The 24,485-nt window shown below is 44.6% G+C and overlaps 1 protein-coding gene across 13 annotated transcripts in view; it reads right to left on the bottom strand.

Moving 5' to 3' along the window:
• Nucleotides 1-7,175: 7,175 nt before the first annotated feature.
• The window catches only part of SRRM1 (serine and arginine repetitive matrix 1), a 37,512-nt gene continuing 20,202 nt past the window's right edge, over nucleotides 7,176-24,485 (bottom strand). For 8 of the 13 annotated variants that reach the window (XM_042994835.1, XM_042994834.1, XM_042994827.1 and 5 more), the window contains 7 exons: nucleotides 22,673-22,817; nucleotides 22,241-22,282; nucleotides 18,409-18,519; nucleotides 15,648-16,112; nucleotides 14,879-15,074; nucleotides 13,151-13,360; nucleotides 11,483-12,320 (listed from right to left, as the gene is read on the bottom strand). In XM_042994835.1, coding sequence (XP_042850769.1) covers nucleotides 12,216-12,320; nucleotides 13,151-13,360; nucleotides 14,879-15,074; nucleotides 15,648-16,112; nucleotides 18,409-18,519; nucleotides 22,241-22,282; nucleotides 22,673-22,817 — 1,274 coding nt within the window. In that variant the 3' untranslated portion in view covers nucleotides 11,483-12,215. Of the gene's footprint in view, nucleotides 7,402-11,482; nucleotides 12,321-13,150; nucleotides 13,361-14,878; nucleotides 15,075-15,647; nucleotides 16,113-18,408; nucleotides 18,520-22,240; nucleotides 22,283-22,672; nucleotides 22,818-24,485 lie in introns of those variants that run through there. The other 5 variants (XM_042994833.1, XM_042994831.1, XM_042994829.1 and 2 more) reach the window with 2 other exon arrangements.

Below are 24,485 nucleotides of genomic sequence, written 5' to 3'. Positions count from 1 at the left end.
CTGGAATGCCAGCTCGTGCCCTTGGCCTCTCCCCACCACTCAGGAATATCCACGGCACGCCTGGCCTCCACTGAGCGCAATCTGAAAAACCACAAAGGCTTCCGAGAAAGGGCCTTGCCCGAAGTCATGCAGACCGAGCCGGGTGCAGCCAGGGGCAGAAGCCGGGTTTCCTTCCTGTGCAGCCGGACTCTTTCCACTAGACGCTGGGGGTCCGGTGGGTGTTCGTCAAAGGCCTCAGGGAGGAGCCGGCGACACCATCAGTTACTGGTCTGCTGTACTCTGTGCTCAGCCCTACCCTGGGCTCTGAGGGGAGCACAGAAGCAAGCGGGCCCCGGTCTCTTGTGCTTAAACGAGCACTCAAGTCTCGCTGGAGGCAAGAAAGACCTGGAATTCAGGAGGAATCAGAGACACAAAATTATAAAGATGGCTTGGTGTCGAATCCCCGGGCTGGAGCACTGGCGACGGCCAACCGGGAGGACGGCGTGTGTAGAGGAAACTTTCTCGGGGCGCCTGGGAGGCTCAGTCATTAAGCGTCCGACTTCGGTTCAGGTCATGATCTTCCAGCTTGTGGGTTCGAGCCCCGCGTCGGATTCCCGGCTGACAGCCCAGAGCCTGGAGCCCGCTTCGGATTGTCTCTCCCTCTCTCTCTCTCTCTCTCTCTCTGCCCCTCCCCTGCTCACACTCTCTCTCCCTCTCTCAAAAATAAAAATAAACATTAAAAAAATTTTTTTAATAAATAAAAACAAACACTGTTTCTCCAGCAGCCCAGGAAGAGGGACCGAGGGGCAGCACTTTGTGACAGGTGTGGGAGGTGGCTATTGTGTGAACCCAGGACGAGACTCAGGCCCCAGGACCGCAGTAGGCCAGTCCCCTCAAGCTAAAGTTCCTTATTTCAAAGTGCAGACACTGAGGCCCAGAGAGGGGAAGGGGCTGAACCAGAACTAGAGCCCCGGCGTCCTCACTCCAAAGCTGCTGCCCCTCAGGAGGGCTGGGAAGTGGGTCTTCCCTCCTGGAGTCTGGTGTTTCTCTCCGTAGGACGGATGGTGGGGGCTGGACCGCAGGCTGGGTCCTGGTCAATCAGACCAGGGCAGTGCAAAGACAGGGGCTGAGAGGGGAGGAGTATAGCCAACCCATCCAGGCCTTTCTAGGGCTGATGCTGGGTCAGGCGATGACAGACTTCCTCGCCAGTGAGCCCTCTGGAATGCTTGGAACTCAGTGGTGACAGTCCAGAAGTTTCCCTTCCCCTAGAGGGCCCTGGAATGGAGGGAAAGTTCTAGATAAGCACCCAGGGCTTTGGCCTTTCGTCCTGCCCTGCCTCCTCTCTCCCGGGGACTTCGAGTGTGCGGGGGCGGAAAGAGTCCCTCTGGGACGCGCGGCCCGGCCTCGTGAGCCTGCCCACTTCCTGCCCCACCTCCTGCGCTGGGATTAAGGAAAACGACGATGTCTTACATTTAGACAACGCTTTGCAGTCCACAAGGAATGCTCACATCCTTCTTCACTAAAAATATTCCTCCCAATCCTCACAATGCAGGGGAGAATCATTATCCCCATTTCACAGACAAGGAAACAGAGGCCCGCAGAGATGCGTGGTTTTCCCTGGCCGCGGAATGAGTAAGGGCTCAGAGTTTGTTCAAGAACCCAAGGCTCCGGCCTAGCTTTGCTCCAGCCAATTCCTACCCTCACGCCCCTGTAAACACCAAGAGGGGGGCGTCGCGTGATGAAAAGCACGGACAGGCTCTGAGACATTCAAGCTGCGTCGAGTCCCAACTCTACTGCTGACTTTTGCCGCATTTTCTATAGTTCCTTCACCCTCCGGGTTTCAGTTTCCTTATCTGTAAAAGGGGGTAATAATAGTAACCACCCATTAGGGTTGACGTGAGAATGAACACGACGGTCACACATGAGGTACTTGGCACATGGTGGGCAGAGAGCACTCAGTAAATGACAGCGGCTGTTCTGTCACGGGCCCTGGAGGTGAAAGCACGTCGGGCCTGCGGCTCTCTGCCTTGTCCCGGCTCCTCACTGGCCGCCGGGAGGATCCAGCGGGACGGCAGCGTGTGGATTTATCTCCGCCGTCATGTGAAACCACCACCCGAGACCCGACTGTCTGAAGTGAGGCTTCCTCCTTAAATTTCCGGTCTCCTTTGGACAGAAGGGAACTAGGAAGATCCCGAAGCTTCTCAGACACGTGAAGTCCAATCTGCTACTTTCATACGGAGAGAACCCCGAGGCCCAGAGAGGAGCGGGGACTTGCTCAAGGTCACACAGCAAGGCAGGGTGGGAGACTGACCTAGAATTCTTGTGATTCCTCCGTCCCCGTCCCCTAAAGGAGGACTGACCAGGAGAAGCCTGCAAATTGTTGCCCGATGTTTAAGGGCAAACCCAGGATGTAAAGGTCGTGTCTTAACAGAAGCAGCAAGTGGAGAGAAGAACGTGCTGGGTCAGGAGTCAGGAGCAGCGGGGGTTTCCCACGGCCGTCTTCACCGGTGGCCGTGGAGCCGGGGCACATACTTGGGTGTAGGGTAAAGGACCAAAGGCACGGAGGGCCTGTCCCGCGTCTCCTGGAGCCTGGGCCCAGCGCTCGGCACCGCACTTCAGAGGGACACAGTCAAACCAGGCAGATGTAGAGGAGATAATACAGATAAGCTTAAACGATAAGGGGACTTAACCAACACTAACAAACTACCTACCTAACTCATAACGTATCAGAGAGTTCAGAGAAGGGTCCTGAGGTATGAGCTAATCTAGGAGCTCCAGTGATGGCGCCGCAACGATGACTTAAAAACTAGTCTACAGGTTCTTTGACACTCCCTTCACAGGAAGCCTCATTGTCCTCCCCCTTGAATTGTGGGTCCGACTTAGTCACCAGAGCCCAGAAAAAAAGTGGAAATGACAACAGCACGCCGCGTCGGAGACTAGACCGTTGGTTCCTCGCCTCGTTCTTTCTCCTCACTCACTCCGGTGGAAACCGTCCGCCACGGAAAGGACCGCCTAGCGAGGGACTGAGGCCTCCCGCCCGTGGCCATGTGCGTGCGCCATCTTGGAAGTGGATCCTCTGGGCCCAGTCAAGACTGCGGATGCGTGCGGCCCTCGCCAACCCCTCCCTACAAACTCGTGGGAGACCCCGAGCCAGAACCACCCGTCTAGGCCTCTTCGACTGTGTGGAGTGATTCGTTGCACAACAATAGTTGATAAAACCACTGACTGGCTTCTATGTCTCTACAGAGTCTCTGGGTGCTGCCTTCCTCTGTACGTGGGCCTCATCCTCGAAAGGAACTCTCTTTTGGCAATGGCTGCCGTGCTTCTGCCCTCCTATCCCCGGCCCAGGTTGTCCAGGGAAGCAAGCCCTGCTACTTCTCCGGACAAATCGCTGGCTCTGACTTAAGCGTCCACTGTTGTCCCTGGGAGTGTGGTGATGCGGTGCTTGGCCTAAGCCCTCTGAGCCCACTCTGGAGCTAGAGGTACCACCATCACCCAATCACACGGCCTCCCAACAGGGCCGAACACGGCTCTGATGGCGGGGGAGATGGGGAACCGATGCTGGGAAGCCGCGCAATCGCCATGACATCAAGGTAGTGGTGGCGGAATGATCAGGAACAGGAGGGTCCTCACCGGCCCCACAGCATCCTCCAGGGTATGGGGATAGCGGGGCTTAGAAGTTAAGGTGTCAGCTCCGGAGTCAGACGGGATCCAAATCCTGGTTCTACCTCTCGCCAGCTTATGTGACGTCTCTGTGCCTCAGTTCCTTCATCTGTAAAATGGGGCTGGCGCGCCCAGGAACACAGGTGGAAGGAGGAAATGAGGTGCAGTGAAGGTTCGATAGATAAGTCCTATTATTCAAAACATTCACCGAGGGCTCACTACCGCTCAATTGTCCCTTGTCCCGGCCAGACCGAGAGGCACCCCCAAAGGAAGAAACTATGCGGTTGTGTCTTTGTCTTGGTAACCCCAGGGCTTGGCACACAGGCAGTACATGTATGCACGGCTGAGATGAATCATTTGGAAAAGGGAGTAAATGTTCTTTGTGCCTCCGAGGGACAGAGGGACAGAGCTCAGCCCAAGGCCAGTGCATGCAAGTTTTGGGAATCGGGATGCAATTTGCTCTAGAAAACTTTTTTTTTTTTTTTAATGTCTCTTGATCTTTGAGAGAGAGAGAGACAGAGACAGAGTGCGAGCGGGGGAGGGGCAGAGAGAGAGGGAGATACAGACTCCGAAGCAGACTCCAGGCTCCGAGCTGTCGGCACAGAGCCCGATGCGGGGGTCGAACCCATAAACCGTGAGATCCTGACCTGAGCCAAAGACGGGACACTTAGCGGACTGAACCACCCAGGCGCCCTCTCAAAGGAGAACTCTCAAATAAGAGTGGAGTTATCCATAGGTATACAAGAACCCAAAATGAAAGACGCATTTGCTGAGACTAAGCCTGTTTGCACGTCGTCTCCTTCGCTCCTCACAACCTTATGAGGTAACTACCCTGATCAGCCCCATTTCCCAGGTGAGGAAACTGATGCTCAGAACAATGGAGCTGGTTCACTAACTCGTTCACCAAATGAGTGCCCCGCCTGTGCCAGGCCCCGGGGATTCACTCATAAACAAAACAGACGGGGTTTAAGTCACACCTGCTAAACCAGGGGCAAAGCTGGGACGGTTAGAGCCGAAGTGCATGACCATTACATGGCTTCCTTCCAGAAGAGGATCCTCCTAGAGTAGTGAGTTTCCAGCCACCAAAGGTGTGCGGGGTCAGAACTGGAGAGAGCTGGGGGGTAGCCGGGAAGAAATTCCAGTTTGGGATGTACTGGAGCCAGGGGGCTGCGAGGGCCCCTGTGGCTGTCAAGCTCTGGAACCCTGCGGGCAGCCTCTGAGCACTGGGGCCTCCCGCGGCCAGGAAGCAAGACAGGGATGGAGGGAAAGGGAAAAGAGAAGCGGGGGAAGCCCACCACCGAGGACTCCCTTGCAGGGCGGCAGCTCCCGCTGCCGGCAGCCGGGGTCGGGGCGCCACCTGGTGGAAGAATGTTAGAAAGCCGCTGAAACAGGCGTTAGAGACCCCGAGATGGAGGGATGAGAGGTGGAGCGACACACGAGTGTGTCGCAGGGCTGGGTCAGGAGCCCTTCCTGGGCGTGGCAGACCCTTCTGTGCACAATACTGTATTGAACGTGACACAGCGTAAGAACTTTTTTCCCCTCTACGTTGTAAATTCTCTGAAATCGCGACGCGTCTTTACAAAGGAGTGGGATGCAGAGCGTAATGGATGGCATTGCAGCCTACAACGGCCGGCCCCCGGGATTTGACGAAACATGGTCGCAACTCCCGTTGGTGGGGTCCTCCTGATGTGCCGGGCACAAGCCAAGCCCTTCATCGTCTTAACTGAATCCGTGCCCAACTGACGGGAGAGGAAAGGGAGGCTGAGGGAGGTGAAGTTACCTGCCCGGTCCCAGCGTCCGTGGTTGAAAAGCTGGCCGCCGAACATTGTCCTTGTTTATTTCTGCACGGCCTTGCTGTCTCGATCCTATGCCTCCAGTCATATGGTTTTATCATTGCCTGACTGGCCCTCTGTTCCCACCCCTTTCCTGTCAAATGCCCTGAGCGCCAATGGGGCAGGGACTACGTTTTGTTCATGTTGGTCCTCCCCCAAGCCCTATGAGGGGCATACCATTGTTACTAATTTTCCTACAGAGCTAAGGGTTTCAATAGAGAAGCATCTAAAAATCTTTTTAAATCACTAGGTAAGACGTATACAAAAGGGAGAACTGTAGCTGTGGTTTGCTAATGGCATGGGGTGATTTATCGAATTTCCAAACGTCCTGGTTATAGAAAACATTTACAATGTATTCTGCAATTTTAGTTTAGGATATGCCCAATGAAAAAAAGAATTATTAAACATTATTGTATATACGGTATGAGCCTGATATGTACTTCTAAATAGCTAAGAAAAAGACCTGGTTTGTTCCATATATTAGACGGGGGGAGTTCAGTGGGCACTGGGTGTAGTCAGGTAGAGAACTTGACCTGACACAGGTGCCCTTGGTTATATTAGGACGGTATGATTGCCAACAATTTTTTTCTCTATATTTTTGTTTCCCAAATTCTCTGAAAGTCAGTTAGAAAATATCATCTTATATACATTCATAAGTCCAAAAAGGATTTGGACATTAGGAGAGAACATTCCAGAGAATGGCAAGAGAAAAACAAGAGAATTGAAGCGGGCGGTCACAGGATAGGAGCCCCGAACCGGCCTTGAGCACCTGCCAGGTGCTCAGCAAACCCTGGCTGCTTGGGTAGGTCCTGCCGGTCTGGGTGGGCTTCTCCCTCCTGGTGGGGCTGAGCCCAGTTAGACTTATTACCCCCCACTGGTCATGTCGGCTGCGTAGGCCAAAGCCTCTGTGCTTAAAATGCCAGAAGGGTCCCTGCCTGGTTGTGCACTAGGGAGGATCTTGAAAGAACAGATGTCGGACTCTTGGATCCAGCAACTTGCATATGTGTCTAGATGGGGTTTCTCCTTCCATATTACCGATACCCACGGAAAGCTGCTTCACCCCTGCTTCCGAGGCACTTGGCAGATCTCAGTGGGTCTGCTTCCTCCCACCACAGCGTAAGGTTGGGTGCCATTCACAGCCCCCAGCCGAGGCAGGGCGATGAAGTGGGAAAGTACCTGGGGGAGTATTATTTACTATGATGTGTAGGGCCTTGGGGCAGTCTGTTCCTCTTTGTACTTTTTCTGTAGAAGACACGGACTAGGCTAGATGGGTGGTTTTCACACGGTGTTTGGTCGCAGATCCCTTTATTCAGACAGAACACTACAGGAAAAGCCCAAAGTTGAAAGAAAAAAATACGTGTTTGTATGTATCTAGATACCTACGTATCAGAGTCCAGCACCTGCAAGGCTTACCTTCATCATCTCTCTGTCCTTCCACAAAGGTAGGTACGACCAGCAGTCCCGGTTTACAGAGAAAATCTGAACCGTAACCCGCCCCCCCTCCCCACTTAGGGTGCTGCAGGGCAGTTTAAACACTGGTGGACCAGATGATCGGCGCGTGCGGCAGTGGCTTTCCACTTTGTTGACTATGAATTAGACTACATTTTACATAGTAGCCCACTTACACATGTGCGCGTGGGAATAGACACGTCATGAAACGATACTTAGCCTGCTACAATTCACAGCCAAATTTACTGTTTGACTTTTTTTCCTTTAATGCTGGTTGTGATCCAGTAATCGTAAAATTATAATCCCCTACTGGTTCTCAACGTGCAGACTCCAAAAGACTTCCTTAAATTAAAGTAGTTCCTACCCGAAGAGTTTACGACTGCTTCATCTGGTTAGCAGAGTCCACAGCCCTCTGCACGGATGCTGCCACTCTCCGGGATCTTGGGAGCATGCTGGCTGCCCCTCCCCTCTGATACACCTGAAATAAAAGGGGATCTTGGCAAAAACCTTTTATGATATACTAGACAGATCTATTGAGAAAAAGATTGGGTTCTTTATCAGATGGTAGGAGGGACAGTATTTTTTTTTTTTTTTTTAATAGTGTCTTTATTTGAGACAGAGAGAAACAGAGCATGAGCAGGGGAGGGGCAGGGAGAGAGGGAGACACAGAATGTGAAGCAGGCTCCAGGCTCTGAGCTGTCAGCATACAGCCCTACGCGGGGCTCGAACCCACAGACTGTGAGGTCATGACCCAAGCTGAAGTCGGACGCCCAACCGACTGAGCCACCCAGGTGCCCCGGGACAGTACTTTGTTTTTATTTTGAGAGAGAGAGAGAGAGAGCGAGCAGGGGAGGGGCAGAGACAGAGGGGGAGAGAAAGAGTCCCAAGCAGGCTCTGCACTGCCAGTGCGGAGCCCAACGTGGAACTTGAACCCACAAACCGTGAGATCATGACCTGAGCTGAAATCAAGAGTTGGATGCCTAACCAGCTGAACCACCCAGGCGCCGGAGGAAGGACAATATTAACTAGACCTGCATCTACCCCTTACCTTAAGCAAGTCACACTGTCTGAGTCTTCTGATCTTCTTTGTAAGAAGGGAACTAATTTTTGTTTAGCCCCAACCTGCACAGTGAGTATGAGCACATGTCAAAGCACTTTACAAATGAATTATTAGCTCTCCTCTACAGACCCTGAGAGACCTGGATCCAACCTACAGAAATTTCAGAAAAATCTTCATGTAGATACAAACCAGCTTAAAAGAGTGCTATGGTGTATCGACAAATGAAGAGATGCTCAACATCACCAGCCATCAGGGAAATGCAAATCAAACCACAGTGACACCAACCAGGCTGGTGATAATAAATTGATACATAACAAGTGCTGGTAAGAATGTGGACAAATTAGAACCCTTATACACGCCCGGTAGGAATGTAAGATGGTGAGCTGCTTCGGGAAGGTCTAGCAGTTTCTAAAAAAGTTAAGTTACGGTATGACCCAGCAATTCCACTCCTAGGTGTATATACCCAAGAGAAAACATGTCCACATAAAAACTTACATGCAAATGTTCTTAGCAGCTTTATTCTTAATAGCCTGAAAGTGGAAACAGCCCAAATGTCCAGCTGATGGAGGGACAAACAAAATGTGATATAACCACATAAGGGAATACTATTTGGGAATTAAAGAAATGAAGTCCTGGGGTGCCTGGGTGGCTCCGTTGATTGAACGTCCGACTCTTGATTTTGGTCATGATCTCACAGTTTGTGGAATCGAGCCCCGCGTCCGGCTCTGCGTACTGACAATGCAAAGCCTGTTTGGAGTTCTCGCTCTCTCGAAATAAATAAATAAACTTAAAAAAAAAAAAAAAAAAAAAAAGTACCACCATGGTTGAACCTTAAAACATTATGCTAAATTAAAGAAGCCAGATACAAAAGGCCACATCTTGTGTGATTCCAATGAAAGGTCCAGAATAGATGGATCTACAGACGGGAAGTAGTTGTCAGGGGCTGGGGCTGAGGGGACTGTCAAGAGAATGAGAAGTGAATGCTACTGGGCAGCAGGTTTCTTTTTAGGACAATGAAAATGTTCTGGAATAGACACTGGCGGTAGCTGCACAACCTCGTGAATATACTAAATACCAATGAGTTGTACACTTTAAGACAGGAAATTTTAGGCTGAGTTACAACAAAAAAGAAGAAAACTGCATTGAATAGGGCTGTGATTGGTTCAAATCTTTTGTAGACGTGTAAACTAAAATTTGCATTACTAAAATGGATCCATGTCCTTAGCTAAAAAGTTGGGAACCTTTCTTCGTGCTATCAGTGGATTATACGTATCAACTAACACATTAAAAAAACCCTGAAACCACTCTGAGGTAGATTCCGCCATTATTTCCCTTATAGAAGAGGAAATGGCAGGACTTAGGTCAAGTACAACTTGATCGAGGTTACACAGAAGGCTACGGTAGAAACCTTGGTCTACCAGAGTCTGTATGACGTTCTGTCCACTACGAAGTGTCTGCATGGTTACAGCCCCAGCGGGCAAATACTCCTTGGTGGCAGCAATCGCGGTCTTTTCATTTTCTTTGCCTCAAACCCTAGTTGCACCTGGCAAGTGCAGAGACAAGTCAGTTAAATGCATTCATCCATTTGTCAGATACTTGTGCTTCTACTGCGTAGCAGGCACTGGGAACACGGTCACGAACAAGACCAGAGCTCCTAGGGACCAAAAACCCGATCATTTCAGGTACTAATAATTGCTATATATGAAGACAAAGAAGGGGAGTTCAGGAAGACTGTCTGAGGAGAGCCAAGGAAGGAAATGAGCCACAAGGTCAGGAGCAGTGTCTCCCAGGATGAAGGAACAGTGGGTGTGAAGGTCCTGAAAGAGCAATCGACTTTGATGGGTCACAGGGAGGGCAAGGTAGCAGGTTCGGCGCGAGACTGAAGGATGGAGGAGGTTGCCAAAGCAGATTCAACCCGGTGTGTCGGGTCTGGGAGGCCACGGTAAAAAATGTGGATTTTCCTCAGGGGCAGGAAGCTATCAGAGGGTTTTGAGCAGTACTGTGATCTGACTTAGGACTTGGGAACGGGATGGCCTCTGTGCCTAAGGACTGGAGCGTAGACGACACCGCTCCTAACAGTACTCACTCCGACTCTGAGTAAATGAAGTCGACGTGGACCGAAAGAAGAAGATGGGGAGAAGACCAGAGGGCGGCATCAAAAATACTCTACTTTGGATACGTTCAGTATCTCTTTTAGACCCCTGAAGCGAGGTAACAAGTAGGTGGCTGGACGGACAGGGTCTAGGTGAGGGGGAAGTTCAGACTAGAAAGTAACTGACAAACTAACAGAAAGAGGACATTTACAGTCAAGGGATGAGGAATTAAATGTAGGGAAATCCACCAAGGACTAAGACAAACTTCCATCACGTTATGTTTGAAAGAAGCCATTAGACATAAAAGGACCAACTAATGAGACAGGAGGGAAACTAGGGTTGAAACCAGTGGCATCTCCTAGCACCCAAGTGCAGTGTTTCAAAGGAGGCATGAGCGACTGAGCCAAATCCAGCCAAGGGCCAGTAAAGGATCAAGAACCGATCGTTCAGTTTGGCAGAATGGAGGCTACTGCTAACCCTACCGAGCAATCTCAAGTGGAGAATGAAGGCATAACGAATGAACGGGAAAAGTAAATAAATGGACCGACCGAATGAATGACTGGCTAGATAGGTCCAAGTACCCAGTGATGCTCACTGGTTAGCTCACACTGGAAGGGATTAAGTCATCAACGACCATTTTAGAAACTGCACATTCTGCGCTTTCCTTAAATAACAGAATTATAAAATCGAAAGGAAGTCACGTGAAAGATGCTCAGACTTAAGTTACAGCACACACATAAGATTCTGTTATCGATCACAGATTCTAGGTCACTACAGAAGCAGCTTCATTAACTGAGCTTCTGCCTTTTTACAAATTACTCTAAAAACCCACGGTAAAAACAGCCCCTTTATGACCATGTCCTTCAGGTAAAAACCATCCCACCGAGGTTTCCTGAAGTTAAGATGTGTGGGCATTTTCTATGTGTAGGCATATACACAGATACTGCTCCGCTTGAGGTGCCGAGTCGACTCTGCCCTGTCCGTTACATATTACCATACACTCGCCCTTCACAGCACGTACCACATCAATTAAAGACGGCAGAATAATTTCACCACCTTTTACTTTCCTTGCTCAATCTTTACTGTGTCAAAGGTGCCAAGAGGGTAAAAATATAGGCTTAACTGTAACATTTTTTTAAAAAAGGTGGGTTCCCACAGTATTGAGACGATTAAGTAAAAGTGAGTGGCAAACGTTTTTAAATTTAGAAATTTATTCTGTTTAATCCACAAGCTTTATATAGCTTTAGTTTAAAAAAAAAAAAAAACAAAAAAACAAAACAGAAACAGTGAAAACAAGACACTATTTCAAAGTCTGGGCCCTTCCAGCCTTCCAAATATGAGAGAGCTCTGAAAGTTGTATATACCAGTTGGAAGAACAAGACAAAATTATGAATGGAGCCGTGACATTTCATAAAACAAACTTTTATGTAACTGAAGGATCCTTCCTGGGACTAGTTAATTGCCTTTACAAAAAAAACACAACAGAATAGAATGAAATTCCAGTGTTCCAAATCAACTTGTTACACATCCATATAAACCCACAGTGTCCTGGCAAACAACATGCTTTCATTTTCCGTCTCATCCTAGAGCTCGAATCTGGATTCATTTCAGCAGAGACTCCACAGGCAACAGGAAAGATTGTGGCATCAAAATGTTCATTTATACTTTTGTGGTAGTTCAACAGTGGTCTTATTTCTGGGCTAGCTTGCAAACCATACGAGGTTGAAAGCATCATAACTTAAATGGGTGCTAAGACTCAAATGAGAAAAAATAAAGGGGAAAAAAAAAACCAAAAACGAAAAGAAAGGAAAACCTCTGGGAATAGCCAAGGCCTTTAAAGAAACCATAAGAATGCCAACAATATTGAAACCCCCTTTTTTAAAAAGGGGATTTTTTTTGGCTTAAAATATTTCACTCTAAATGAAATTTATGTCAGCTGTCAATGAAAGAATGTCACTAATACACTGTGGACACCTTTTGCAATGTAAATCCATGCCCTTTTTTTTTTTACATGGTGAACTTCAACCTAGCAATTATTACAACAAATGTTATAGTCTAAAGCTCAAACACATTTTAGCAATTTTGAAATTGAATTGCGTACAAACCAAATAAAATGTACATCGTAACACACATTCCCACCTAAGACTGTGGGGACACTTGAGCCTTCCGCATCGACCTCAGCGCCTTTTCACGCAGGTGCTTTTCTAAGTCATCGAGGTTGTCTTCGGGCTCGCTTTCGGTCTCCTAAAACCAGAGGAGTCACACTGGTGAGTCTTGAGAAACTGGCGAAAAGGTGTGGGGTGCAGGGCAGAGCCACATCGTGGCAGCAGCTGCACAACTCTATGAATACACTAAAAACCCCTGAATCATATAGTTTCTTTTTTTTTTTTTTTTTTTTTTTAAGTTTTATTTTTGGGGCGCCGGGGTGGGTCAGTCGGTTGAGCATCCAACTTCTGCTCGGGTCATGGTCTCGTGGTGAGTTCAAGCCCCGCCTCGGGTTTGCTGCTGTTGGCACGGAACCCACTTCGCATCCTCTCTTCCCCCTTCTCTGTCCCTCCCCTGCTCGCGCTCTCCCTCTCAAAACTAAACTAAAAAAATGTTAAAAGCTTTATTTTTAAGTAATCTCCACCCACAACATGGGGGTCAAACTCACGACCCTCAAGATCAAGAGTTGCATACTCTACCAACTAAGCCAACCAGGTGCTTCTGAATCACGCACTGTCAATGGGTAGATGGCATGTTAATTATACCTTAAAGTTATTTTTTAAATACACATTAAGCTTTTGGTAGCCATTCTACTCTTTTCCTTAGTCTTGGCAAATTCCTGTTCTTGGTAGATCATCAAGGAATAGACCAGAAGACAGCTAACAGCCGAGGAGTCAATTACTGTAAAAAATTACTTAGGACGCCTGGGTGGCTCAGTCAGTTAAGCATCTGACTTCGGCTCAGGTCGTGATCTCACGGTTCGTGAGCTTGAGCCCCACTTCTCTCTCTGTCCCTCGCCCACTTGTGCCCTCTCTCAAAATCAAATATCTGGCCATCCGTATAAACGGCAAGACAGCATCCATACACACCTTCTTAGGCTCGGGCTCCGCTTCTGGTTCCTCCTGTGCTGATGTGGTTGTGGGAGCAGCGATGGCTGCAGGGGTTACAGCAGCCGCAGCGGCTGCAGCCACGGCCTTTTCCTTCTTGTGTTTTTTGTGCTTCTTGTGCTTCTTATCCTTTTTGTGTTTCTTGTCCTTCTTTTTCTTCTTTTTCTTTCCACCTCCTTCGGGGTCTGAGTTCTAAAAATCCAGAAAAGTAACAAAAATAAAATCAACCTAAAATTTTGGCCAACTTAACATTTTATTCCTTCAAGATAATAACTAAATGGACAAATCTCAGGATTTCTTAAGGCCTCGGGGAGTGGAAAAGCCCAAGGCCAATTCCTACCAAGAAAACGATTTCTGGAGAGGAGAACCACAATGAAAGCAAAGATGCTCTTCGTGGATTTTAAGAGTCAGAATGGACCCCGAAGGAACGGATTCTTTATGATTTTCCCCAGCTAACTTCACATTACACCAGGTCTCCAAGCCACAAGCTGCAAGTCAGGGCTCCAGGATCCGGGGGCCACCTCCACATGTAAGGAAAAACAGCACGTGCAAAGGAAAAGATGTCTCTGAACTCAACTGGGTCTGAGGTGAATTCTGGCTCCCGAACCTGTTAATCATCTGACCTCAGACAAATCCCCTTTTTCTGAGCCCCTTTTGTCAACCTAAAATTGGTTCAGCAATCCCTGATAAAGCTGTTAGAAGAATCAAATGGGTATATCTGTAAACCATCCACAATAAGAGCCCAAAAGGTAGCAGGATTTGAAGAAATACAGCTATTATTCTAAACATATGCTTGTATGAATGCCAGGTCTCTAGCCACCGTATGACTTCTCTTATCTCTAGAATGGAGGTAGCGTGCTTGTCAATGCATACGGTTGACCCTTGAACAATGTGGGGGATAAGAGGTAAATCCCCCACATAGTTTTGAAAATCTGCACATAACTTTGGACTCCCCGTCCCCAAACTTAACTACTAACAGCCTATGTAGACCAGACGCCTTACTGGTAAGTTGATTGACACGTATTTTGTATATTAAACATATACCGTATTCTTACAATATAGTGAACTAGAGAAAAATAAATGTTATTAAGAAAAGCATAAGGAAGAGGAAACACATGCACAGTGCTGTTCTGTACTGATCAAAAAGACTCCACAGAGAAGTGGCCCTGCCCCACGTTGCTCAAGGGTCAGCTGTTTCCCACTTCAGCCAGTAATTCACAGGCTTTAAGACTCATTTTTTGTTAAAGAAGTAAATGTATTTCCTATTGAAGAAAAAAGAAGAGCACTACACGTAAAGAAAAATTAAGATCACTCATCGTTTCTCTTTCTAACATATAACCACTGTTAACATTAGAATTTTTTCCTTTATGACAAAGGAGCCATACTAATACACACGATCTAATTTTGAAAGTTTTACTGATTCTGTGATCTTAAGAGTCCCCAAATGTGTCGAACAGCAGAAATACAGTCCAATTTTAACCACCAAGATTACACAATTTAACAGTATTAGACATAATGTCAATCAGTGGGTGGCTAGAATATTAAGCGTGGACTATGATGCAACCACCACCACTTAATCTGTGCTTCCTTGAAGTCCATCGGAACTAAAGAAAATGCTGCTGCTCTGAGCCACAAAAAACAAAAAAAAAACTGTCTTTGCTTCCAAGTGACCACATAAAATTATAAAGATAAAACAGGGCAGACACATACCCTTGCCGGAGATGGGCTTGGTGTTGGGCTTTTAGCCTTTTTGACCGGTACCGCTGGTGACCAGTTGGTAGAGGGTGACTGAGACTGGACAGGAGACTGAGGTGCTGGGGGTTTTTTAACTGCCGGCTCAGGAGATCCTGAGACAGATCGGGAGGATGAAACCCTCCTTACAGACTGAGGGCTTGGTGAGGCAGCCCTAGAAATAGAGGGGAAGAACAAAACATTTAATATCCAAGAACAAAGGTCTTTCCCAAGAGAAAATAACCCACTTCCATTATATAACCAAGTCACACACTTTTAAATATTTTAGAGTACTTAGTTTGCTAGCTGATTCTACTAACACATATCATCTAAGTCTCCTGGAGAGTAGTTTAAGTCCCATAATCCTCTATCCATTGTTAATACTTCCTATATGAAATTAAGAATGTCCAATTCCTTGTAATCAAGACTGCTTTTATCAGTCATACACAGACGTGTAAGAAATGTTCTATGCATTACTTCAGAGGTCAGTTTTGGAAACACACATCCCTCAATAAACCAGACAACCCCTAAGGACCAAGTAAAATCCTATGGCATTTAGTGTGTGCCAAAAGGAACTATCCTGAAAACAGAAAATGAATCTGCAAATAGTACCTTTAACCTGCCTCACAAGCCTGTATTCCCACCAGCTTATTTTCTGTAATTTCTCAGTAAAGGGAAAAAAGGCTTCCAAACATAAAAGGCTATGCAAATCAGTGTTCCCAACCAAAAAAGCATAAAATATTTTTACTTCTTTGTCTTTTTGGGTTCCGGAGTCCTGGAGACTCTCCTAATGGGCCTAGTACTTGGAGATGGGGACTGCCTTCTTTGGGGTGACGATGATGCTCCTCTTCGAACAGGTGGAGGACTTGAGGAGGTCTGAGGAGCTCGAGGCCGTGGTGAGGGCGAATGCCGTTTGTTTGGTTGTGGCGACCGGGGCTCCCGGGTAGATCGGCTCGGGGAAGACCCTTTCCTATGCTTTGATGATAACGAAGGCGAACGTCTCTTGGTGACCGGGGAGCTTCTTTGTTTGGGAGGTGGAGAATGGGAGACCCGGCGCTTTGGTGGTGGAGATGGCGATGCCCTACGTTTAGGAGGGGGAGGTGGAGAAGCCGTTCTTCTCTTTGGAGGCGGAGAAGGAGAGTATCTCCTCTGTATTGGAGGAGAGTATCTTCTTGGGGAAGGTGAGCGGCGCCGGGGGGGAGGAGAAGGAGTCCTAGGAAAAACACACCATTAAGTCGGAAGGTCCAGCAGAATAAGGCAACAGAATGCACAGAAAACTAACCAGCAGTTATGGCGCCACTGTAGTTAGCGCCAGGCAGAAAGTGTTTCCAATTAAAAATTGGAATTAAAGGGGCGCCTGGGTGGCGCAGTCGGTTAAGCGTCCGACTTCAGCCAGGTCACGATCTCACGGTCCGTGAGTTTGAGCCCCGCGTCAGGCTCTGGGCTGATGGCTCAGAGCCTGGAGCCTGTTTCCGATTCTGTGTCTCCCTCTCTCTCTGTCCCTCCCCCGTTCATGCTCTGTCTCTCTCTGTCCCAAAAATCAATAAACGTTGAAAAAAAAAAAAAAAAAATTGGAATTAAAAATTAATTAATTTAAAAAATATTTAATTGGAAACACTATGCCTTTATCCTCATTTAAAGGAAAAGAAATCACTTAGTGGGTTTATCCTAGATGACTATAAAAGAGGACATTCTGCTTAATGGAGAAATCTGAAGTTTTTGGAATTAAAGTTTATTATGTCATTTAACGTAATCCATATGGAATCTGAATGTTTTTTTGAGAAGAGAATCTTGCATAAACTGAACATCCTTATCATCATGCAATAGCTAGCCAACTACATTAGCAGGACTCTACTATGGGCAACTTAGGATATCTGTACTTTATTTATTTTATTTTATTTTTTAGTGTTTACTTATTTTTAAGAGAGAGAAAGAGAGAGCGCACGCACGCGGGGGAGGGGCAGAGGGCAGAGACACACAATCCGAAGCAGGCTCCAGGCTCTGAGCTGTCAGCACAGAGCCCAACGCGGGGCTTGAACTCATGAGCTGTGAGAACATGACCTGAGCCAAAGTCAGCCGCCCAACCGACTGAGCCACCTAGGAGCCCCAGGAAATCTGTACTTTAAAGAGCTCTTCTATGTGGTGCTCTCTTGAGCTGGCATTTAGACTTAGTATTAATAACAAGAGTTCACTTGCACAAGTTTTAAAAGATATCTCTACACCCACCCCACCCTGCCAAGGACAGACTTGCATTTTATGTCTCAAAAACCACTTTTCACTGTAAGTCTACCTACTAGAACAATGCATCGCTGAGGAAGTCCAAGCTGGACTTCCTCTTAATGCTTATTTCCTACATAGTCCTCACACGCCTCTTTAAAAATTAGACCTGAATAGAACATTCAGTTCCAACTGCCTAATTTGCTCCTGAAATGTTCAGACCTTGAGCTAAAAATATCTTCAGCTTTACAATAGACCACTTTTCGTTCAACATGGTAATGGGCACCTCCATTTCCTCACCTGAAAAATGGGAACAATACCACCTAGCAAGCAAGTTCACCTCAAGGACTAGAGATGAAGTATATAAAACACCTACAGCACTTTACCTGGCATATAACGGGCACTCATATTGCTTGGTAACGTATTTGAGTAATATCATTACAAATCTTTTCCCCCCTTTATTTTGAAATCATTTCGATTTACGGAAGAGTTACAAAAATAATGGAGAGTTGCCACTTAACCGCTCACGTAACCACAAAAAAATTATCCAAATTATGAAATTAATCCTAGCACTGACTTGGTATTAACTAAAATACAACTCCACAGTTTCCCACTAATGCCTCTTTTCTGTTCCAGGTTCTAAAAATCAGAATTCTACATTATATTTAGTTATCATGCGTCCTTAGTTTCTGCCAATACATAACTATTCCTGTCTTACGTGACTGGTGTTTTTAAAGAGTACTAGTCAGTTACCTTGTAGAATATCCTTCAATTGGGTTTGTCTGATATACCCTAATAAATTTGACTGAGGTTCTGTAGAATTGGTAAGGCTGCTACAGAGGTATCTGGGAATTATATAATACCACTATGTGTTACCGCTAACTTTGAATCCTTACTTAAGGAGGTATCTGACAGAATTCCAAACTGTAAACTTAGTATTTTTCCCTTTATAATCACTAAATAGAGTGACTTCACCTTTTAATTTAACATCTTTGCTGACATGTGATTCACACACCTTAAAATAGAACCATTTTAGGGGCGCCTGGGTGGCTCAGTCAGGTAAGCATCTGACTTTAGCTCAGGTCATGATGTCATGGCTCATTTGAGCTCTGCGTCAGGCTCTGTGCTGACAGCTCGGAGCCTGGAGCCTGCTTCCGATTCTGTGTCTCCCTCTCTCTGCCCCTCCCCTGCTTGTAGTCTGTCTCTCTTTCTCAAAAATAAACATTAAAAAAAAAAAAAAAAAAAAGTTAAGTTGTTCCAATCAGCTACAACTAGCAAATCCGATAAAATACCTTCGTCGAGGTGGTGGTGTGGGAGACCTGCGCCTTCGAGGAGGAGGGGCAGGAGAAGGAGAACGGCGCCTTCTGGTGGGTGGCGGGGAGGGGGTCCTCCTCCGTCTACCACTAAAAAAAAAAAAAAAAAAAAAAAAAAAAATTACAAGTTATTTGGAGTCAGCATTTACAATTAAGTGATCCAGATGATATAGTTTTAATCATTGTTAACCAAAAGTGCAGTCAACTGTTCCTCTATCCCTCAGAGCAATGTTTTTCATACTAAACAGGATCATTAGCAAGGCTCTGTCTGAGAACCAGCATTTTAGAAAATCATCATTTTACTTGTTAACGGTAAATTTTGTTTTGTAAAATTTTTGTTTCAGTATATACATATGCAGAGTCTGGGTCATGATATAGAAATTCTCAACATGACACAGGGTAAAAAAAAAAGTTCGAAAACACTGGCTGAAAGCATTGGAATGCACCTCAGTTACCTAGGAGACTAATCTGAGTCTGTGCTCACCAGGCCCAGACTACGTATGGTCTAGCCAGTATGTGCTAAAAAGGCTCTCTAGGTGATTATTTCCTTATCAGAAACAGAACAACTGCTTTAAAACCCAGAAAAGTTCAATGTTCTAACTCAGAAATTTTAAATTTGGGGACTTATGGCCCCAGATTTATATGTCACTGTTCCAAGTTCTCGATTTTTAAAAATGTATTTCCACTATTCAAGAGTTGGCTTACTATTAACTAAAAACACTATCTCAAAAACAAAGGATTAAAAATTGAGCACTAAAGCTATCACTGGGAGCAGTGTGGTTGAAACACAATCTTAGGAACCTTAATTCTGAGCTGTTACACACTTAACAAACACAAATGCACACATGAAAAATAAAATTGTATCAACTGGACTAACTCATAGCAATCTCCCCAGATTTATATTAAAATATACACCAAGCCAGTTTGCCATAATCACATAATGTAGTTTTCAACTTCTTGCCCAGCATAGGACTGAGGTTTCCTGTGAATCTGGAAATATTTTCTACAGTTTACTAGTCTTGATCTCCCTTTAAAACTAAAGAGTGCTCTGTTACTAACAGAACAGAAAAAATTCTGAAATTCATTTAAATTTTATTTTCACAATTTAATTTTCAATTTCAATTTGTTTATGCCTCGTGGGGACTAAGACTTCACTTGGAACAGATTTATAATAATAAACTACAAAAGGCAATCTATCTAGACAGAAAAGCTTTGGATGAATGAAATGAAATGAACTACTAATTATACGAAAATACAGTAAAGGAGAAACCACTTTACTAGCGGGGTTAACCTGAGAATTACAGGACCTGGGGAGACAAGATGACCACAGTACTGATTCAACAGGTAAGCAAGATTTCAAATAGGAGAAGACATTTGGGTTTTAACTTAAAAAGAAGAAAGAAAAGTTTACAGGTGCAAACTTAGAAAATGAAGTGATATAAAGAACTCCCAGTGTTATCAGTAAATATAATAACCTAAGAGGCTATTACTGTTGATTATGTGACTTCTCTTTAAATCTAACCAGAAACTCTCATTAAAAAATTGGGACTCAGATTAGAATCTATTATGATACACGAATGGCCTGAGATACTTATTTTGTGCCTCATGTTCACTTGTAAAATGAAAGGCTCAGAGGAACCAAAAGGTCCCTTCCAGTGAGGACCTTCAATGTCCTGTTTCTATGTAGGAAAATACCCAAAAAGAACAAATAACACCATAACCAAACTAGCATAACTTAAGGAATGCCAGAAAAATCTAATAATCGCTTAAGACTGGAGTCTTGACACCACACGGCTCTATGATCCGAAGGCTACAGAGTTCTACCTGAGCTGGTAAGGCACACATTTTAAGAGTTAAAACAAAAAGCTGATTTCTTTGAGATCAATCTATTTCAATTTTTCCGTATATGCTAAAAAAAAAAAAAAGAAAGAAAGAAAATGACATAAATGCCAGGTTTAATATATTTCCAAGATTTGGTCAAGCTTGTTCACTGTATTATTAGAAATTCTGAATCCTTAATAGATTTCATCCACTTAATCTAACAACAGAAAGCTAAGCATTTTCTAGTGTTACTCTGAATGACGCCAAGCTAAGCTTTCAACTGCATGCAGAAATTGAGTAGGAAAGTGTGCCCTCAAATTGCGTGAGAACCGGTTTCAGTAAGTCTCAGTATGTGATGTCACTAACCCTCAAGTATGCAGGAAGACAGGTTTTATCAGAAGGGGCCAGCATGCTCTCAGAACAACCTCACTTCACTAGCCATGCTGGTAATGAAGACAAGAAATAGAGATGTGATGCCAACCTTTTAATACTAGGATCAATGTACCTCGTTATCCTTTAAGTTGAGGAGTGTTCGATCCCAGAGACACGTGTTTCAAACATGGAAAATGTTACTTTGTCAAAATTTAAACTTAACATAGGAAATAATAAAAAAAAAAAAACCAGGCTGTATGTCCCCTCTTAAAAATACAGTAACTACTGAGATGCCTGGCTGGCTCAGTCAGTGGAGCGTGTGACTCTTGATCAAGGGGTTGTGATCAAGCCCCGTGTTGAGTGTAGAGATTACTTAAAAAAATAAAATCTTAAAAATAAACAGAATAAATACTGAAGCATGATTCCAAAGAATTCTTCCTCCATCTTTAAATCCTGGACACCTGATAGCCAATTTCTAACATCACTAAAACTCGAGGCCTTTTTAAAGAGGAAAACCAAAACACCCTGGAGCAGGATAATGAACATCAGTGTTGCGGAGAAATTGCTTTCCAATATAGAAAGTAGTTCCCGAACAGGTGGAAAAAAGAAATCTTACCACTAACCTGACTTTGTAAAGCAACTTTTTAGCTGCTGTACTAGACTTTTCACAGAAGTCAGAGGTAATTATGGCTGGAAACAGAATACCTTAGCATCTAAGTTTATCTTTCTCTTAAAAGGTTTTTTATTTTTTATTGTCAAGTATTCTGCAGCACAAATACACTAGTTTGTTCCATCGCAAACATTGCTGACTAGTTCCAAAGAATCTTTCCAAGAGAACTCTTACTAATTGAGACTACCTAAAACAAAACAGTTTCAAAAAGTGAGCCATAAAGAGGGCAATGTGATCATTTCAGGAAAGATACTCAGAAATTCAGCGGCAGCTAAGACCCCCCCCTTCCCCCCAAGCAGAAGACCAGTGAAGACAGTATAATGGTATAATGCCAATAGCACAGGTCGAAGATCTGGCTTTGTCACTTTACTTACTACCCTAACAAACTCATTTTACCACTTCTAGGCCTGTTTTCTTTTTCTCACTTAATGGGATAAGCTACAATTAGAGATTTCTATTTCTATTTATTAAGCTCTAAAAGGTTACGTTTTACAATCCCACAGATACCTGATCAAAAAGGTTTAATAAAAATATGCAACCTACTTTCCTACTGTGGGAAACACTCAACAGAGCCAGAGCCTCACTTTCATCTTTAGTCTTTCTAATCTTTCCCAAATTTTTCTTGTCTACCCTAAAGTCATCACAAAGTCCCTCCCCACTAAATCTAAGGAGCTATTATTATTATCCTATCTCTTGGAAAATATCCAAGTACTGTAACTGCACAAAAATCTAAGCTCAAATGGTACTCTAAAATGAACACTGTGTGTAAGTCTATCATTCATTTGACATGTAAAGAAATATACTTTTAATAAACTTAAATATCTGAGGAACTTCTCCACAACCATACCCACTGTATACCTAGGAATGGCATCAGGTTACCTAAACAGCAAATTAAGTCACTAAAACTTTGACATGTAACCCTAATTTACAAAGTAGCGTCTAACCAACCTTTTAGTCATTGGCGATTGCCATCGCTTTCCCATTTGCATCCTGAGAGCAGTGGAGAAAAACAAAGGTCAAGAATTCCATTCACCAAATTATTTACTTCAATGGAGTTAAGTATCACTAATGAAGATTCATTTTTTTTTTTTTTACATGTTCAAAGATATTCAGAAGTTAATGTTATGATTTAACTGATCTAGTCATGCAGACATATGACATGGTGGTACAAAACTTAACATCTCATTACTAGTAGTAACCACCAAATAAAGCAAAGAAAAATTCCAAAACCTCCCAAATCTGACCACCTCCTTCTAGGAGCCCTTGAAATGAAGGAATTAACCAATTTCTAAAATAAACCTGTAGCCCATCCCATAAGTTACAAAGTTTCATCACAACTACACAGAACACCAGTGAAGACTACTGAAGAAAAGACATTACCGAGGGGAAGTCTCTTTCTGGCGCTTTCGAGGTGATGGAGAGGCACTCCGGGAAGGGGAATGTCTCCGCCGCCTGCCTACCTCACCATTCTTCACATGGGACCTTTTGGGTCGCTCATCTTCTGAGGAAGAAGAGGAGCCAGAATCTATAATTACACAATAAAGAAAAAATCACATTACACCTATGCTTAAGAGTCTGCCCACATTTTCTGAATCTAAGTAGACAGGAATGTCCAAATTAGCAAGTTAAGTCCCTAATGTTGCGAGCACGTATATAAGCTATCAATTCTAAACAAAGGTGACTATCAATATATGGTCAATGACTTGAAAGCCAAGTATAAACATATATTATTATACAATTATATAAATCATTCCCATAGCACACTCCAACAAGACATAAGCGTCCCTTAAGAATCTAGTGATCTGCCAAATAACTAAGCTTAAAAAGCATTTCAAGTGGGGCACCTGGGTGGCTCAGTCAGTTGAGCATCTGATTCTTGATTTCGGCTCAGGTCATGATCTCATGGTTTGTGGGTTCAAGTCCTGCCATCGGGGATCTCTCTGCTTGGGATTCTCTCTCTCCCTCTCTCTCTGCCCCTTCCCCACTCATGTGCTCTCTCAAAATTAACAAACATTAAAAAAAGCACTTCAAGCAATTACTTGATTCTTTTACTTTAAGCACTTATTTTTAATTTTTAATGTTTATTCATTTTTGAGAGAGAGAGACATAGTGTGAGTGGGGGAGGGGCAGAGAGAGAGGGAGACACAGAATCTGAAACAGGCTCCAGGCTCTGAGTTGTCAGCACAGAACCTGACGCGGGGCTCGAACCCATGAACTGTGAGATCATGACCTGAGCTGATGTCGGATACTTAACCAACTGAGCCATCCAGGTGCCCTGAGCACTTATTTAAAAAAAAAAAAAATTTTTTTTTAAGGCACTTTTAAAGCTACTGAAAGTCATCTTAGGGTCTGAAGAACTTATTTCCACATCCCTAGCACTTATCATACAAACAAAAAAAAAAATGTATGTAACAAGCCTTTCCTTACAGGCCTGGTAGCAAACGTCCAGGACTGCAAAGAGAAAAACTTCCAACTGTTTGCACAGGGTTTCCTGAACTTAAAATAACAATTATTCCCAAATATCAAAACTTACATTTAAAGTAAAGTCCCAAGCACCAAAAAACACCCAAGGCCTACATGCATTTTAAAACCTTTCTATGATTAACTTCATGTTAAAAGAACTGCAAAAGCTCTATGGCTTTTAACAGACCCAATGCCGCTGTGGGGTGTTTTTGTCTCTATCTTATAATTGAAAAGCAAAAATAGCACATCTAGACTTGGTCACAAAGACCCACTGAGCTAATATAATTTTTATTAATTAAATAATATTATTTACTCAATTATTTACAAAATACACACACACAGAAAAACCCAGAAACAACCTAAATGTCTAAGTAGGTGACTGACTCAATAAATCATAGTATGTTATTACAATAAAAAAAGTTTTGGTGATTTAAAAAATTAGATCTAAGAACAGGGAAAAATCTCTATTAAGTTAAAAAGGGAGACAACATAATCTGAAGTTTGAGCTTACATAATTTTTTTGTTGTTTTGTTTTTTGCCTATTTTTTTAAATGTTTATTTATTTTTGAAGAGAGACAGAGTGTGAGTGGGGGAGGGGCAGAGAGAGAGAGGGAGATGCAGAATCCTAAGCAGGCTCTGGGCTCTGACCTGTCAGCCCAGAGCTGATGTGGGGCTCGAACCCACAAACTGTGAGATCATGACCCGAGCTGAAGTTGGGTCGCTTAACCGA

This window comes from Panthera tigris, chromosome C1 (assembly GCF_018350195.1).
Source record: "Panthera tigris isolate Pti1 chromosome C1, P.tigris_Pti1_mat1.1, whole genome shotgun sequence".
NCBI classification, from domain to species: Eukaryota; Metazoa; Chordata; class Mammalia; order Carnivora; family Felidae; genus Panthera; species Panthera tigris.
This window is presented reverse-complemented; position numbering and strand designations above follow the sequence as displayed.